General features: G+C 39.5%; 1 protein-coding gene across 2 annotated transcripts in view; it reads right to left on the bottom strand.

The window, feature by feature from the left end:
• PDSS2 (decaprenyl diphosphate synthase subunit 2) overlaps window positions 1-19,392 on the bottom strand; it is a 125,444-nt gene that overhangs the window by 15,716 nt on the left and 90,336 nt on the right. For both annotated transcript variants that reach the window (XM_033008464.2, XM_042803379.1), the window contains 3 exons: window positions 13,041-13,115; window positions 4,182-4,355; window positions 2,594-2,725 (listed from right to left, as the gene is read on the bottom strand). In XM_033008464.2, the coding sequence (XP_032864355.1) occupies window positions 2,594-2,725; window positions 4,182-4,355; window positions 13,041-13,115 (381 nt within the window). The remainder of the gene's footprint in view (window positions 1-2,593; window positions 2,726-4,181; window positions 4,356-13,040; window positions 13,116-19,392) is intronic.

Raw genomic sequence — 19,392 nt, 5'->3', positions numbered from 1 at the left:
AAGGCACATGGATTACCTTGGCCTAGATGAGATGTTTCTAGTTTCTAACTTATTCCTTTTTTAAATTACAAATGCTATGAGCTAGGATGGATTCTAGACCTGTTCTTGAGGGATTCTGCTTAATTTCTTCACTCAGACTTTGACCTTTTGTACCTCACTGCTTAGATGTTGGATGTCTGCTGAAGCCAGACAATTTTTGCTCTTGTCTAGCAAAAGGTATCTGTAAGTAGCTAAAAGTGACCAAACTCTTCTGTCTTTTAACCCCTAGGAAATCCTCCAACCTGGATTATCTGTTAAATTTTAAGAAAACGGGGCTTTCCCAAAGCTCAGTGGGACTGCATACAGCAACTGTAACAATGCTTCATCTGAAGAACAGCATTTAAGCATTTCTTTGTCTCTCTACCACAGTGTTTCCTAGGAACCATTTAAGGTTCGGTGTTGTTTTTTTTGTGTTTTTTTTTTTTTTTTTTTTTTTTTTGTTTTTTGTTTTTTGTTTTAAAAAAAAAAAACATTTCAGGACTCTGCTCCAACCCATTCTCCTTTCAAAACAGACACCCTCATGTCCTGTCTGAAGGCTGTTTTCATCTAAGATACGCACGACAGGTGCTGAGTCCCAGCCACATGCTTTCTGAGCAGAAAAAACCACTGTGGAGGCTACTAGGCGCAATGGGGCTCTCTACCTCTGCTTTCTTGAACACCGAGACCTTCCTGCAGGAGGAGGAAGCTGCCAAGGGGAGGGGCTGCCTTTAATCCACCGTATGAATGCCTATATAGGCAAACAATCCAAGGAAAAAGCCAGGTTACTTAGCAGCAATTAAAGGACCATAATGTGATTTCCGTATGCCTAGTCATAAACTCACCTCAGAAAAATTCTACCTGACAGGGACTGAGCACACTGTGCGTGCTTTGCCTGTTTCAACAGGCATTTCTTTAAACAAATGACATTGCATGAGAGGGTGGCTTACGAGCATACTCTTACGAGTACTGCCAACACGAGAAAGTCCCTGGTTTGAGTGCTTGGCCTGCACGGAGTGTCACACAGTGAATGTGACTATGGATGATATCTCAAAGCGCTTGTAGTTAATAAAAGGTAATTTTCCTTTCTAAATCAAGACAAGCCAAGAAAGGCTCCCAGACAAGGTGTTCCACTTTGTACTGAGCTAAAGTAGCAGTTACTTTTGCACAGTGTGTGTCACCTCCCCCCTCCCCTTCAGAGAGAACTGCCTCACTGTTTCTATAATGCCCATTTTTGGTACGAGAATTAATAAGGAGACAGACGGCACTCCTGGAGTCCCACAGCCTCCTCTAGATTCTGCAGATGGGAAATTGTTTCAAAGCTTTTATACACTGTGCTGTGGTAATCCCATTATTCTCCAACTGCACTCATCCGAATCCATTTACATTTAACTCGCATACGAGCCTTGCGTCGAGACTGCAGAATTCCAAAATTCCTCGTCACACATTATAAACCACTAGCCCCTGATTTCAAAATAACAAAAGGTTTGCTTCTCTTTAAGATCCCCAACTCCATATCACTCCAAGGCTGTAGATTCCGCATGTACTTCCCAAAATTGCACCATTGAAGAGAGACTACATGCCTCGTGCTGGCGGTAGGTGAAGGCAGGCTGCACCCTGGCCATCCTGAATGCACAACTAGGCAGAGGCTCAGGCTCCACACCCTCTACCCGACAGTTCTGCTTTCAAACCGTCAGGGAAAGGAGCCATCGGCCAGCATATCTTGAATGAATATGCTTGCACAGAGCTAGCTTCTTAGTGAAGGCAGAAGCCATTCTACTGAAAAATCTGTGTAGCAGCTGCAGGAATTTCCAAATGGTAGCCATCACCGCTGTTTAGACAGACAAAACACGCCTGACTAACGCTGGAACTCAAGAGAATGCTTAATTTTGGCCATTTTGGTGCTTTCCCCCTTTCCCTTCCTGCTGTTTTCTACAGTTATCTACTTGTGTTTCTGCAACACCCAGGAAGCTATTCATGGATCTGCATCCTGCTGTGCTATGTAAAAAAGGTCTACACCATGTAGCTATCTTATTCTTATTGCCTTCCTCATCTAAGGGTTAGAGGAAAAGAACAGCTGAATTAAGAGAATGAAGAATAAGGATATCAGCCAGCTAGATCTCACAAATGTTTTGTAGTGGTCAAGACACCAAGTCCCCCAGATCTTCCCCCCCATCCAAATTACTGCTCCCAGAGCCAAGTTGGCAGAAGGAAATGTGTGCCTACTTTTTAACCACTGTAATGCAAAGTCCTCTGCTTTAAGCTGGCAGTGAAAGTAGCTTTAAGCTAAGATGTGGGACTGCACGAGTAGTACAGAGGAACAGACATATACTCCATGCAAATGAATCCGTTTGTTATACTGACACACAGAAATCTGACAGAGCTCGACTGTCAGGTCCCGAGAATTCCCCCTCTTGAAAGCATGGAAGAGAGAAGTGTTAAGTATTGGAGAGCAGAGGTAACCCTATGTTGTCTTGTAAGCTGTTAGTTTCTAAGTTTCTCTGCAGCTTGAAAGTATAGATAGGAAGAGAGACACAAATGGCAAAACTACAAAATTCTAAAAAATGCTTTAATTTACCTCTCTGATCTGCTTAATCCATGCCTCCCTTCCAAGGAATTCCTGATGGAGGACTGCTGGAGCAGAATTCAAACTGAAGGCCATGGTGTCACTAGAACTTTCTTTAACAAACGGCTGAAGGTCTGAATGTAGCTGAAAGAGAAGAACATCTTCCTTCAGTCCCCAGGAACAGTTTATACATATCCACCCACTCATCAAATCAAGGTCCATATCCTGATTCTATACCTACTCACCACTTTCTGCTTTGACACTTGCACTTTGGTTGCACTTTTTCAAGTTTGGGGGAGGGATAGGAAGATGTTGAAAGCATTGCAGTGGCGGAAAGTTGTGGTAAGAGAAGCATGGAGGAAATCTGCAAAGAAACGGGTAAAGGACAGCTTGCAGAGCTGGGCATGTGATGGGACACAGCCGGGCAGGAGACTGTTGAGTGGCAGGAAGCAGAAAAAATAGAAAGGCAAGAATGATCCCGTCTTTGATGGGAAGAATATCAGTTTTCAACTGTGAAGGGTACTTTTCAGTACCTGAGGAAGCTGATGCAATATGACCCTCCTTCTGACAAAAGAAACGTTACACACCTAGAAGCTCTCTATGAAAATGATGCAATCCTTTATACACAACTATATGTCAATGGTGAATGTAATAATATTAAAGCATACAGAAAATATTAAGTCTACAGTCTGCACTAGAAGCAAATTACTTGTAGACTTGTGCCTAGTAATAGCAAATAGTGACATTCCTATGGCAGCAAAGCTGTGCTTTATAAAACCACTGCCTCCTCCTGGAGGAACTAGAAACTGTCTAAACCAACTCAGCTGAAGCGGATGAGAGGTCTGTCTGCCCGCCTCAAGCTACATCTATACTTTCAAGTAGTGCCATACAGTAGGAGTAGATCTCTAGGGCAAAACAAGAGTGCCAAGGATCTGCGTTCCACGCTGTGTGTGTTTTCCTTTAGACTAGCTCTAGCTGTGGACTGAAATAAACTTCTGATGGAGGTCAGAGGCTTTCTCTGGGAACTCCTGCTGCTGCAGAGGTGTAGGCTGCTCCTGACCGTATCTGGTGACCTCCCTCCTCATCTTCCAGCTACCTGCTCTGGAAGTTACCTCCACAGCAGATTGTTCAGGAGGGAATGTATGCAGGTCCTTGAGCCACTGCAGCTCACACCTCAGCTTGTGTGCTGCTGCAGGCAGCCGAGCCTCTTGGTACAAATCTCTGCGTGGCGGCAGCTGAGACCCAACACACGCTTCCTCCTGCAACTCCTGCTACCGGGACAGTGGCTTTAGGAAGAACACAGGAGCAGAGAAGGTGAAGCTTTAAGTTGCTACAGAAAGATGCACGAGAGGGACATTAGCAAAGCCTTGAATGAAATAAGCTACATTGCCAGGAGCGTGACTTTGCCAGTTCATAAGCGCTGTTCATACCAGCAGTTTCAGCAAACACCTTCACACTAGGCAGCAGCCAAATCTCTCCACATCACTGACCTGCCGGCAAAAGTCTACAGAGTAGTGGCAGCCTACAACAGAGCTCAAGAGCAACACATCTTACAAGTCTTTCTGTATTTAAGATCCCAGAACGAAAGGAAAAGGCGTACCTTATGACTCATAGACATGTGCTTTCCATACTGAAATGCCATGTCCTGAATCTCAGCGCTGTGCTTCGCTAGCTCCATTGCAGCCTGGCAGCTCTTTGCCAGCAAGGCACTGTGTGACAGGAAAACCTGCTCCTTCCACGCAGATATGCTGATATCATCTGTAAGACAGTTCTCCTGAAAATGAAACAAAGGCTAACATGAAAACACCAGAACTGCAGCTGTCTCATCTCAACGGTGTGGCACAAGACAACTTGACACGTGGTGAGTAACAAAACTCTGGGTGCCACAGTGCCAAATAAAGAAGGGCATTCTTTTGGGGATGAGTAGAGAAAAGTATCAGAATAAATACACTGGCAGCTTCCACAAACAACATTTTCCTTTTCTGTTCAAAAACAACAATGCAAAATACGTGGAGCTGTCAACAGATTCAACATAGATCCTTTTCATAATGACTGTATCATTACACAGAACATTAACAGCCAACTATATTCCTCACGAGGGACTGGGGAGAAAAAAAAAAAAAAAAAAAGGAAAAAGAAAAAAAAAAACATCAAAAAACATCAACAAAAATAACAGAGTACATCTGCACTTCAGCCCCCTGCCAGTTACCAAGAGCCAACAATCCCCAAAAAACTCGAGAAGTCCCTATAAGTTATCCTTTGTAGTCAAGAAAAGAATAATTAAAAAAGCTATTAAAAATACTTATAGATTTGCATTGGAAAAATGAAGGGCTGTGATGGAGGACTTGTATAACTTCTACTCTCATATTAAGGATGAGGAATGACTGAAAGTTTGTTTTTTTTTTTTTTTTAAAAAAAAAAAAGCTGTGATTTAGAAATGTCAGGTATTAGCTTTCTGAGGGGACTGATAGAGATCTCAGTGATGCCTCTAGTGAACTTTCTCACCTTGCCTGTAAGGTCAGAGAAGCTCAACGCCTCCCCAAATCCTTTGTATCCAAAATACTAATTTGGATTACCTTCCGCAAAGTGTTTTAACACAAATCCAATCCCTTCCTCCCACACTCAAATTCAACTGCGGCTCTTTTGGCTCACAAGGTGTTAATATGCCACTATTTTACTAATGGGACTTCAAAGCTAGACATGACTTGTAATCTTTCCCACATACCCGTTACTGTCACACCTTTAGGTACTCTCTAAAGAGGGAAGAAACAAAACCAGAAAAGACCACAGTTGTTTTGCTTAGAAAAAGCTAAAATCAGTAATGAGAAGCTACAGAAAAAAATCTCAAGCTTATAGCTATTAAAAAGTTTGTAATTTTTCAGTTCAGCCAAATTTGTAGCGTACACTAAACCAAAAGGTATTCTTTGAAAGAGTAATATAAAAACCGCCTTATATAACAAGCCTTTTCCCTCAAAGTGACGTCAATTAAATTACTCAGAAATGAGCAAGAAGTAATTCTGTGTGACCCTATAGTTTTCTAGCAAGGTATTATCTGTCATGAAATCGGTAACAAATGAAATAGGATCCATCCGTTCAGCTCTGATTTTCCTCCCTTATGGATATCACCCAGAAGTGCTGCGTTACAAAGGAGAGGATAATTTGAGACTAATGGAAAAAGTAGGAGATTTCTGCAATGCCAAGTAACACAGAGCTGTATCAAAATGCCTTTGCTTTCAGACATACTATTAACTTATACAAGGAAAGTGAAGAACAGAGAAACCACATGTTTGCTATTATGCATATGATAACTTACAAAGCCAAGCCTAAACTTTGCTCGTGTTTCATTTTACTGTAGTATTTTTGTTTTAATATCTTAACTCAGCCCAGAGCATGTGCAAATTCCCATGACTGGCAAAATGTCAAAATGAGCATTTAATTCAAGTAGTTTCCTATATATCAAGTCTTTTTTTCCCACTCAGCTATAGATCAATTTATTTTAAATTTAAAATCAGGAGCTCTTGGAAGACGCAACACAATCTTTTCTTTAACAACCAATCTGCTCAGTGCAAAAACAGTATTTACTAAAATTTTCTGGATGATATTGAAAATTGGCAGTGATTTTTATAATTATTTGTTTTAAATCCAACAAAGACAAAAATATTCTAGAAAGATATCCTGAAACAATTTATGAAGTTTAAAAAAAAAAAAGTCTTTCAGAAGACCCATAAGTTGAAAATATTTGTTTGCTGGAACCTTTGAGCAGTAACCGAAATGCAGACATTCTGAAATATCAACTGCAGGAACTGAACTCAATGTATACAAGGAAATTAATTCTATGGTTTGTTACGAAAATATATTCTACTTAAAGAAGTCTGAATTTCATCACAGGATTGAAAACGATGGCACAACATGTTACTGTTCGCTACATGAACATCATGTAGGAGCCTCAAGCATCTAAAATGGACATCTAACTTAAAAAAAAATTACAGAAATTTGAGACATATTTGAAGATATGGTATTGAAATCTTAAAAGCATAGGTATTGTGAATCTCTGGGTTACAAAAAGAAGCCAGTTGTAAAAAGGCATTATGCCCATACGGATGTGCTTTAGCACATGAACTTGCAAGCCAAAATATAGCTGATTTTAATCACAGAAAGTCTTATGACCACATATCCCTAAAGCTTCTGCTGCTTAAGAAGGCCGAGGCAGACACAACCTTTCTTCAGCAGTTTTCCAACAATCCAGACACCATTTTTTCCCAAGCTTAACTCTCATGTTATGTATCAACTGTTCACCAACCATACTGCATTCTTAGAACAACGGTATGTATGACAAGATCTAAACACTATTTTTAAACATCAAGGCAAAAATGAAACTAGTTCTAGATTGCAAAGCCTGTGAAATCTGACACTGTGACAGCACTTACTATTTTTAGAGAAATTCTCACTTTTTTGTAAGCTTTGCTCTGTTTTGTCAGCAGCGGATATTTCAAAGGATAAATATAAAAGTGGACATTAGTTGGCCCAGAAGACTTCCAGCAGCCTTTCATATAAAAACCTTTTTAAACTCAAATTAACTCTAGCTGTAGTTGACAGTGCTCAGACCTTTGCTCAGCTAATGCCTATGGAGTGACCTCATTCACAAGTTCTGTCACCAAGAAATGGGTCCAGATCAGTAGCAACCCTGGTGATGTCTGGGTGGCAGAAGCTGGATGAAGAGCCCAACCCCTCACCATCCTTGGAAGAAAGCAGCCAACTCCAGATTCAGTTTGGATATTGTCAGCATGGGAAAATATCCAAATCCAGCTCTGTCAGTCATAATTTCCTATGGGAAATGAAGAACAGCTGAGGGTACTCCCATTTTACAAATGGCAAGGTTGGTTACTCTTTTATTAAAAAGAAATTGGCTAGTTGAGATTTTTTTGTTAAGCTACTTCCATAATTTAAATTGGGTTTGAAACAATCATCTCAGGCAACAGGAAACAAAAAACTTTTAGAAAATGAAATTGTAGGACAAAATATGCAATCATAACCACCAGGAAGGGCAGGTCTTTGTGATGGTAACAAGGATCCCCAGTACAAAAGTGGCACTTACAATAACTCAGTTTGATTTGCCACACCAAAGATGCTGATACGCACTTCGGTTGAAAACGTGTTAAGGAAAATAGGAATGAAAACTATATCTTAAAAGTGCACAAAACCATTTGCAAAACCATCAGGAAGGAGTAGAAGTCAGAAACTTTTCAATGTAAAACTTCAGCTATAGTTTGTAAGGGAGCCTTTATTTTATTTCCATACCATGGCAATCGCTCTTAGCCATCTGCTGTTGTACAAGCCACTTGAAATGTCTGAACCACGTATATCAAACTTGAGTTCGGTTCTCAATGGGCAAATAATGCACAGAAACACACAGAATTATTTTTAAATAGCATTTGAAAGTTTTAAATTAGGTAGTTCAAGAACTTGCATTTTTACATAAAAAAAATTCCAACGCAGCTATGAATCTCTCTGCCAGTAGCAAGACCCTGCAAAATATCTTGCACATGGTTCACATAAGCTTTCAACAGATGTATTCCTGCTTGCTGAACATGACAGGGCATGTTTTATTGGTCTATTAATACACGTCTTCACTGCTTTTGGAGGAACAAGGGTGTCTGCAAATGGGTCAATAAAGCATGCCACTGACTACCTAATGCTTTTATCGTGACACTGTAAAAAAAGCAAGACACGATTTAAAAAAGAGTTTGAAAACTTATAATAAATTTAAATATCTCTCCACATCTGTTACTTTTAAATCTCTCTGGAAAAGCTCAGTATTTAAAAGAACAAAAGCAGTAAACAAATAGCATCGGCCTTCTTTCTAGCTGTGCTTTTTTTCCCCCCTCTGACACATTTACCCATTCTTTTCACAGATGCTCTTTACTCGAATTCCATATTTTATCCTTCCCTTTTGTCTTGCAACAGAAACATTTGTTTAAAAAAAAAAAGTGAAAGCTCTGACTCTGACTGTTGCCCTACTAAAAGGCAGTTTACATGACTCAAAATACATTTGATTTACCTCCTGTGGTAAAGTTTATAAGCAAATCTTATAGGATAGACTCATAGCAGTCCAGTTGATGGACACGTGCAGTCCCCCAAAACATTACTCCTCAAAGCAGGACTAGTGAAGAGGGAAGACATATGGAAAATTACAAATTGCCAGTAGCGGCAAGGTTTGTCTACAGGACTGCTTAATCTGATAATATTTTGCTCGTAGTTTTGCTTAGGAATCTGCCTAATGGTAACCAAACTGGTAACCAAAACATCAAAGAAGAATTGGTACAACTCGCTGCATGTAGTCTGTGCTTTTCTGGAAAATAAACTTATTTTCATGAAAAAATCCCCTACCTTTGTCTGAAGCAAATACCCATTAATCCACTATTTGGTACAATGAGTACCTGCCACTAGTGTTTTTCCTTTTTAAACTTGTTTCACATATTAGTTATGCACAATTTTTACACAATTGCATAAAAAATTTCAAAAATATCTAACAGCTCTTCTAGGCATCAATGGAACACGCTGGAGATGGCCTTGTCTTACGTAACAGTTCTGACACTAAAAATGAGTTTTGGTAATGCACGTTTAGCATCCGTTATATATTCTGGAGGTGAGGAAAAAAACCCCAAAGAACCAACACAGCAGTTTCCCATGAAAATCCCTCATACTTTAGGGTTGCAATAGTGGTCTGGCAGGTAAAGCACAAGAACCAACACACTCACGTCCTACTCTTGATTCCGCTGTTTGACCTTGAACTTCCCTGTATCTTTCGTCCCTGCTCAGTGAACTGACAGGGATGTTAAAGCATTCTTCATTATATTTGTTAGATGATCTGGGATATTAAGATAGAAGGTTTCTAAAAGTGCAACAGTATTCTGTGAGTTAGCAAACATTTTAGAAGCCTCCAGCCTCCTAAAAGTAGGAAACAGAGACTCAGTGCAATGTTTTTTCTGTTAAAAATAGATACCGTGATCATGACTGAAGGCCAGATTAGACAACTTCCATCTTTGCACTCACTAAGGCACAATTTTTTACTCCCAAATTAGACCTAGATTTAGGAAAGCCAGACGGGAACTGGGAAGAATGTCCTTCACTCACAGAATTTTGGGCTGAGAGGGGATTTAGCACACAAAGCTGCAAAGGTTTACAAAATCCCCCCTTCCTGCTCCACCTTACAGTCCAAAATATTAGCTTAATAGTGCTAATGCAATGTCTTAAACCACAGCAGCTATTTAGTACTCTGAACATGAGTGACAGCCCTAACCTTCAGGCTGTCTTTGCAAATGAAGCCTACACTTTGTAGTTTGGATTGTCACTTCAAATAAAGATGAAAAGTTAAATATTATCTTTATTTTCCCTGTTTCACACAGATCTAATGACTCACTATGGAGACAAGATGAAGAATGACCAAACAGAATGGACTAAAATGGGATGGCTGTAGTATTGCATGTGGTTGTACAGAGAAAAAAAAAAGTGGCAATGAGAGCTATCAAATAACGATATCTATTATATGTCTTCAGGAGTAAATAAGGTCAGGCTTGTTAGGTCAAATGATCCTTTCAGTTCTCCTACTGGGTCATCCAAATTAAACAAACATTTTTTTGGGGGGTAAACATGAATTTAGGGTCTCAGAGGAGAAAGGTTAATTTTGCAGAGTTATTTTTGTATACCATCTAGGTAGACATCTAGCAAAGCTCAAAACAACTTGGTGCTAAATAAGTCTATTTTATGGTACTGAGGAGCTTTGTAACAACTGCATCAAAGACATTTAACATATGAAGTACAGTTCTCCTGCCTCAAAAACAAAAAAAAAAAAAAAAAAGAAAAAAAAAAAGGTGAGAAGATATCCTTCTGCTTTTCCAAATTTAAGACACTCCTAGCAATGAAAATGCCATTACTAACATCCCTATGCCCTACTTTTTAAAAGAAATAAGGTTTGACATTTGAGATTTAGTTGCAGAGTAGATTAAAGAATTTATCTTATTTCTAGGAAACGTAGTTCACATTTCTGTTTAAGTCAAATTGTAATTAAGGATGGAGGGAAGGTGCATAATGGACACTAGTAAGACAGATCCACAACTGACCCAGTCCATTTGGCAATCTTTGTTAGAGATGTTCAGGACACAAATGGAACACTGCCTCAGCAGAACAGTGTGAGGAAAGCAGCAGGGATGTGTCTCATACACAACATGGAACCAAATTTCTCAGAGAACAAGATTAAAAAAAAAAATAAATAAAACTAGATCCCACACTTGTTTGCTCTAGGTCTCATCAGAAGTCATGCACTACCCATTATAAAGATTAAACTTCAGACACTTCAGTCATATAAATTTCAGTAGCTACTATGCCACCAAACTAAATGTGTTTTGAGTTAACCGGGTTCTCCTTCGGACGGGTATACTGTACTTTCAACTCCACTTAGACAGAATATGCCACTGAAACAAGATAAATCTTTGCTATTTGTAACTGGGCCAGGGCAGGGTAAACATCATGCAGCCGTGCTTAGCTTATCTCACACTTCCCTTTCAATCTACCCATGTGGAGTGCTTCAGTAAGGCAACAAAAAAATCAACGGAAAAAGAAAGATTAAGAAAAAAGACGATTAAGACCTTCTACAGTGGCAGCAACCCCAAAAGAGTCCACAATATACAGGGGCCATGGTTAAAATAAAACAGTTTCACTGCCGAGATGAACTTGTAGAGCTTTACTTCCACACACAAAAGAGCAGTTGCTTTTTAAAATATATCCGGGACGTACTTGCACTTAGAAACCTGCTTCAATACAGAACAGAAAATTTTAAACGTTCCTTGCGAATGTCTCAAAGGCGTCATCTATTTTAACCTGCAGCACAGTCCTTGGGAGCAACCCCGGCGCCTGAAGCCTGTTGATCCACGGGCCAGACACACGCAAGCACCGCCGAGTCCCCTCCCCACGCCGTGCTGCTGCCACGCTCCCAGCCGGGATCCCGGCCCGTGCGATGCCGGGGGAGGCTCTGTGCACACCGCGCCCCGCCGTGCCACAACCGCTCTCCCGCGAGGGGCTCTCGCTTCCACCCAGGGAAGAGCTCGGCTTCTGCCTCGCCGGTTACAACCAAAACGAGAGGGATAAGCCGAAACGCGCGGTTCAGCTTTCCGAACACGCCTTTGCTGCTGCGGAGGGGGAGAGGCAGGCCACTGACCCGCGGGGCACAGCAGCACCCTCCAGGTCCCAGCCGCCGCTAGCTGCTGGCACTCCCCACTCGGGTTTTGTGGGGTGCCGAGCCAACAGGGCAGGTATCTGCTGGACCAGCAACCCACACGATTCAGGGCGTCCACTAAGCTATTGATTCTGCTACCTACTACAACGCAGCAGTAGTAAACCAGAGCTGCACTCTAAATACACAACGAATATAAGTGAACTCGGGTATTCCTGCAATCTTCAGGCCACTTCACCTACTCAACGTTAAGATGCGGGTCTCTGAGGCAAACTAGGCACGTGAGACAATGTCACTGCAAGTAAATCTATCCGCCTCAGTGGATTTCAAGATATCCACATATACGCATTGCTCGTCGTTCCCATACAGTGAAAACTTGCTGTCAAAAAACCTGTAGAGGCCACGGCAACTTTAAATTATCAATTTTTTGCATGTGTTAAGATACAGTCATAGCAAATGAAGGAAAGAACTCCTCTTTTGCTCCAACACCCTGCCCCAGTAAGCCTGCTTCAGGAAGGTGCTCCACAAGTTTCCTTAAATATTCTAGTAAAGACAAAAATAACTAGATCTAATTGAAGCCATTTCCATTACAGTTCTTGCCAAACAGTAACACAGTACATTCATAACTGCCCTTGAAAAAATACAAGATTATTTAGTGTGAAACGCTGGCAGCCGCTCTTTTTGCCCTCGGTGCCTCCTGCAATGCGTGACTTTTGGTGGAGAAGAGTACTGTGCTACACTCCTACTGCTCGGGACAAAACTCACGTTTACACTATCAAAATGTGGACACTCAAGAAGAAGAAATGACGTGATAGAAGTTTGGGATGAAGCATTTTGTAAACGGCGTTGGGCTTGGAAACGAGAGATTTAACATGAAAATATTCATTGCGTTGACAACATTGTAATAAATGCCTTCACTAGATACCTCTGGCAGTGTCTGGAAAGCCCATAATAAAACATGTCTAGAGCTCCTGGTAATGACGCATGATATTATTTTATTAAGCACTCACAGAAATAAAATAGTCCCTCCTTAAGCATTTCTAAAAACTTCCATCCGAGTTCACAGGTGTCATAATGATGTTACTGTGGAAACTCATTAGGACTGCAGCTAAATTCTCTTCCTCCCTCTCCCTTCTCCTTTTAAACAGATGAGAAAGTAATCGCATTTACTGTAGTCACACATTAACATCACCAGACTTCTTAGGTATGGAAAACTACTGATGTTCTTACCTCAGATGATTTTGAGTTTTCATAATATATACCTTGAACTAAGTCACCGATAGCACTTGAAATGAGTTCCACCACCTGTAAAAGAAAAGGAGAAAAAGCCTTACATCTTTAATTATCACCAAATTTACTAACAAAGCTACTGTCAGATTTCCAGAGATAAGTGGTCATAACTTTCCTTGCAGAGAGCTAGTTGTGAAAGACTGCAGGATTTACTGGGATGTATTCTGCACAACCATGATCCTGACTCTCTGCTAAAACCTCTATCTACTACAGTAACTCTTCTACCAAAGTTTTAAGTTAATACAAATGAAAAACAAGACTTTTTTTTTTCCTAAAGTGTGAACTATGGAGTGTATTCTCACAAGGACGTTCACAGAACTAATAAATCCCAGTTCATGAATATGAGACAGTACCTCATCTGGGCTTTGTTTTGTTTTGTTTTTTTCCTGCCAAGTAAATACTTCACAATACCTCTCATTGGGAGCTGTTAAAATTCTAATCTTCGTGGCTAATACAGAAAAGTCATAATCCATAGAAAGGTAACCTTTCAAATGTGATCATTTGGTATTCGGGTACCCTGGGAACGCACTGTGGATGTATTTAGTGCATGGCCTGAGGCTCAGCTGTACCACATACACTGAAAGTCTGCAACACGGGAATGTTTAAATCAGATTTATCAATCTGTATTATCTTCAGGGTTCAGACTTTTTATTTTATTCAAGCGAAGCCTAAAAATCTGAACTTGATCCAGAATGTAAAACAAGCAGTCCACGGTCTCCCTGGAACTACTGTACAATTTAAAGTCGTGCACATGAACTGTCTTAATTGGAACAAAATACTCAGACTTATTGTAAAATTAAATGCAGGCATTTCAAATAAGTACACCTTAAGGCTACCCCTTTGGTTGCTCACAAAGTTTTAATTTCTTGAATGTTTAATTTCCTATGCATATGAGTCTATATCTGATTCCTCTTTCTGCTTCCTAAAATTCAACGTAGTTCTTATTGAATTAAAATATTTAGTTTCAATTTTTATCATTCTTGTAACTGAAGACAAGAAGTCAAATGATAAACCCCCTAACAGAAAGATATTTTAACATTTAAGCATACTTTATTTGATAATAAAAACACATTTGTATGCTAGTTTTGAGTACTAGCAGAAAGGTTGTGTATTTTCTTTTTTTTTAAACACTGGTTCGTATACATATTCATATACACAGAGCAAGCGCTAACTTTAGAAATGGTGCTGATTAAAAGTCATGTTTTTTCTTGCAATGCATATGGGTTAATTTGCAAGACCTATAAAAACAGTCTAAAAAAAAAATTAAAAAAAAAATCACATTGCCCTTTAGGAAACTCGATACTGAAGAAATATTGTAGCAATACGAGCTGCGGAGGAACTGAAAGGACAATGATCCTACAGTGTTACCAGATGTGTTGAGTTATTTAAGTGGGGAACAGAGAAAATGAGGGGCTTTTTTTTTTTATTCTTTTTTTTTTTTTTTTCCCCGCCCCCCCGCCCTTTTTTTTTTTTTTTTTTTAAAGGTATCAGATAAGCCTTATTCCCAAATCCAGGAGGACTGAGTATCGCCAATAGGTCTATGAAAGTCTGTAACTAAATGCCCAGGATCAGATTGTATTACAGTTTATACAAGCAACATCCCAAGATTCTTCTGATGGCTAGGACACATAATACAGATCAATCACTCACTAAAAAATGTTATGGTTTGTGAAATGGTCTGAGCTCAGAGACCTACACTGGTAATACGAACAGGAATTTACAAAGACACTGAGTCCTACTCTAAATGTCAAAGTGATAGTATGAACTTTTAACAATGCAGCTGGCTCTGGATAACTAGACCTTTTCCTCTCTCGCCTGAAACTCTAGACTGAGCAGGACCCTGTTTTGGGGTTTCTTTTTTCCATCTCTCCTCTCTCTTTTTAGTGCAACTCTACTCTCAAAGGCAATTTTAACTGACTTAAAACAATCTCAGTGAAACATTTGTGAACAATTGTACCTCTTCCTCTTATAGTTTATAAAACATCTTAGGAGAATTACACATCCACTATTTAGAAGAATCCATATATTAAAAACCACTAGGTCTTTAGTGACATACTGAACATTCTATGTTAGTGAGAATTTAGTATTAGTATTACATCCCTTCTTTCCAAATATATCTCTCTCACTCTTTTTTTTTTTTTTTTTAAATAATATTTTTCTAAGGTAAATGCAAGGCCATACAGATCACTACCAGGAATGAAATTCCAGTTTCAAGAGCACAGCGGGATGCTTGCATTAGGCTCTGTTGCTTCATCAACCCTTAATCCGATCTATGAAAAGCATCTGCTGTTTAACATCAGTGGCCTGGGGTTGTGAGCACTGGGGAAAGCAATGAGAAATGAGGAAACCAGGTAATTTTCCTCTGCATCTCAATCTGACATAGAGGAAGAAAAATTATTACAGATGCAGTAGTACGCATGCCGTCAGTTATACACTGACTAGTTCTTATGCAGCACTTCTCATCAGAAAATTGGAAAGCAATCAAGATCCTTTGTAAAATTTATTCCATCCTGGTTTATATAAGGGGAAAACAGTGACAGTGAACTGATTTTCCCCCAAATTATGCAGCATGCTGGTGGAAGAATAGAAAACAGTATCCAAGTCGTCTCTCTTCTCATCAGTGCCTTTCTGTCTGACCAGTGCCCTGTTCCACTTGCTGACATTGCTGAGAAGCAAGTTTGAAGAGCGGGAAAGGTAGATAAAAAAAACCCAAGTGCTCCCAACTGCTTTTCTTCTCTTCTTACTTGAAGGTTCAGCTCCATTTTTAAAAAGTTCAAAGACGGGGAAAGGGAAGAAAGGATTGCCAGAATTAGTGCTTGAAAACAGCAGCGTCTCAAAAGACACCAAAGGCAGCCTGTTCGTAATCTCTTTTCCAACTATTTTTCCATTCCTCTACACATTTTTGAGAATCCTTGTCCCTCTTAGGTACTCGAGATGAGCAGGAGCAACATTATATTGAGATAAAACAAACTTCCACTCTATTCTTCATTTTCTACTCTGCATCGGCATCTTCCAAAGCGTTTGTGTTTTTTGCTCCCCCTGAGCATCGGCAGGGCTAGGAGCCGCCCCAGGGATGGCCCATTACTTGCAGGTGGTAAGTGCACGTGCAAATAATTCCACACCCTTTAAACACATGTTCTGCAACGTTCTGCCAGTGTTTGTTTACTTGGTCTTTCTCCTAAGGAGGTATCACTTCAACACCTTTTGTGGAGAGGTGATCTCTTCAGCCTTTAAAAGGTCAACACAAAGGCCATCAATTTAGGATGCACATAGGGAAAAGAGAAGGATTGTTAAAGCTAAAATCTCCCCTGCTATCTAGGCAGACTAAGCGTGTAACTTGATGTAAATTCTGGACACAAGCACGTGATTGCCAATTCTGTAGCAAGTTAGAACTCATGCTCTGACCTCTCCAATCTATGCAAATATGAAATAGTCCAGAAGACTGTGCTATGTTTCAATGCCAGAAGAGCTCTGTAGGTTTGAAGATCGTAAGTTTGGTGAAACTTAACTCACCCTTGTCTGGTATAGTAACTTATTTGTCAAAAATGCACAGCTTTAGCTCCTCAAGCCCTTTAAATTTACTTTGAGTCTAGTTTCTCAAGCTCATATTTTCTAAATACTGATTGATGAAATAAAACAAAACAGTGGTAATTTTCTTAGCAGTTCAAAAATTACTCAGGACATTCAACCAACCACACACTGAATTTCCTCCCTCCTTTTCCTGAAATCAGACTAAATCTTTCAGGTGGTTTACTGAGGATCCATCTACAAGATAATTCAGGATTCAAAATTCCCAAAGCATTCTGCATATGTGATGACCGAGAATAGGGATGTCATGGGTACAGCAGTCTGGCTCTTGCCTGCAGCTGAGCACCCTAGGAAATCCAGCTCTGACTACAAAAAACAGAGGTGTCTTAATTAAAAGTGAAACATTAAAGCTAGAAGGACTGCACGGAAATCATAGAATATAAGACATTTTGGTAGAACACTTTCTTCAAAGTTAGAAGATATGATTCAGACTTCTTCAAGCACAGTAAAAAGAATGGATTCTGGGCCCCACTCATCCTTCACGAGATTTCTAAACACCCTGGATGAAAAGAAGACATTACTGCCATCAGTTTAGCAACTCAAGCACTTTGTTCCCTTTACTTGTCTTCGAAATATTTTGTTTAAAGTTCACTGCAACATAACACTGCATAAGTATTTTTTCCTGTTTTTCATTCTAGTTTAAAAAAAGGAATGAATTTGAGCTCCATTCAATGTGTGGTGGTTTTATTTTAAATTCAGCAGCTGAAATGGAATTGATTACACAGACCACTTTATTTCAGAGTAGTAATACAGTGTCTCTCCAGACTCTACCGGATATTTTCAAGGGGAACAACAGGGAAAGGATGAAACTCTTGTGGAAAGACAGGAAACAATCCTAGGAAGAACACAGCAATGGATACATCTTCGTCCCTCATCCTTCCCGATTTCTATTTGACAAACCTCCTTAGCTTTGCCAAATTCCTTTCAAGAAGGACCACAAGTAATTCCTTCCTTTCCTAGTGTCGAAACAATATCCTTTCCTCACACATCTGCTATGACAGACCCTACTCCTTGCTGCTGATGCGTAGACTTGAAAACGTAGTAAGACTCCTCCATACAAGTAAAGAAGAAAACGAGATAGTCAGGAAACATTAAATACACAGATAAAAGTTCCTTCAACTTGTATTTGACTTTCCTCCCCAAACAAGTTTTAATTTTTTGAAACATTTCCACACTTTAAAATTCCACAGAAAGTTGTTAAAATTAAATATTCTCCCCCATTTGACCCAGAAACATTGTAACACCAGGAAGCTAAAGACGAAACTCAGTAAACAGCTAGAATTGCATTTTGATTGTTCAATAATGCCTAAAGAAAGGGAGCAAAAACTCTAAGGAGTTGCAAGAATACTGGAATTCAATTTTCTTTCCTGGTAATCTCCTCAAACATCATTAGTCATACAGGTAACAAAGTGTGCCAGCCTACAGATTTTTTTTTCTAATGTAAAATTTATTGAATCCTATTGGATTTACTGTCGGAAGTAATCTTGAGCCCTATTTTTTTGAAGCTGTCTCTCTCAGTTGAAGCACATGGAAAGGACTCCTCATGATGATTTGCTTTCTAGCAAGTTTTACATGCTCTTGGAAAACATATTTATGATTTTCTTCACTCTATTAATGATGAATTAGTAGAAAAATATAATGTGCAGTGTAAACGCATCACCCAAACCCACTACTTGATAAAAAGGTAGTTCCTGGACATAAAAAAATCCTTCAAAATAATAATCAGAAATCAATTTGAATACTGTTAGTATTGTCAAATACCTCCCTTAAGGTCAGTCTACCTTAAAGATTTTCCAGTTTTAAGTTACCCATTTTATGTTGATGCAACACTATCCACAGAAGGGGTTTTCACTTGTGTAAAGGCTTTTAGTGCATAATTCAGTCATTTTCCTTAACGATAACATAACCAACAGAAGAAATATCGTTTTCCCTGCTCTACCTCCAGATGGTACCTTATACAGTGTATTAATACCTTTGCGGATCCTTGCACTAAAGTTCTCAACCAACTGTTGATGAGTGACTCAGGTTAGAGAAGTATGTGATTTCTTCAGCTTGACCCTTTTGGATGGGGTAATTTCATTATTTATCTTTCTCCTATATAAAACAGTGAACAAAAAAGGTATCGTGGCTACTGGGTTCTGTAGCTATATAACCCTCCTCATCAGTAACTGACACCAGAAGAGCAAGGCTATAAAACGCTACTTCCAGTCATGCTGGTGCAGACAGCCATTAAACTGGGATATGTTCACAAATGAATCGCGGATTAAACTGAATAAAAAAACGCATCTAATGAGCTCCAAGTTGACAGAAACTATAAGTGGTATTAACTATTTTGCAGAGACTATATCTGAATAAACGCGACTCAGTTGTAATGCCATTTGGCATCCAACAGATGGAATCAACTAAACGAAGCTGCAGATGTTTGATAAACTAGCAAATCAACAATCCACTGTACCAGGAGTAGCAACAATCAGAATCTAGACTCCAAGTGAAATGCTGCTGATTTTCAAAACACTAATGACGAGTTCCAATCCATCCAAAGATTCAATCGTGCTAGACAGCAAGATGCCAAATACCTCAGTATTATGTTTAAAAATATAATTAACTCACCTACCATACTGCTATAATTTTATGCATTATATTATTGCACTGAAGCCACTCCAGACAAAAAGGCGCTTTTATTAAAAATTTGACCCTGGGAAGG

Source organism: Tyto alba, unplaced genomic scaffold (assembly GCF_018691265.1).
Source record: "Tyto alba isolate M040663 unplaced genomic scaffold, T.alba_DEE_v4.0 Super-Scaffold_40, whole genome shotgun sequence".
In the NCBI taxonomy this organism is placed as follows: Eukaryota; Metazoa; Chordata; class Aves; order Strigiformes; family Tytonidae; genus Tyto; species Tyto alba.
Note: the sequence above shows the minus strand (reverse complement) of the source record. Positions and strands in the feature narration are given on the sequence as shown.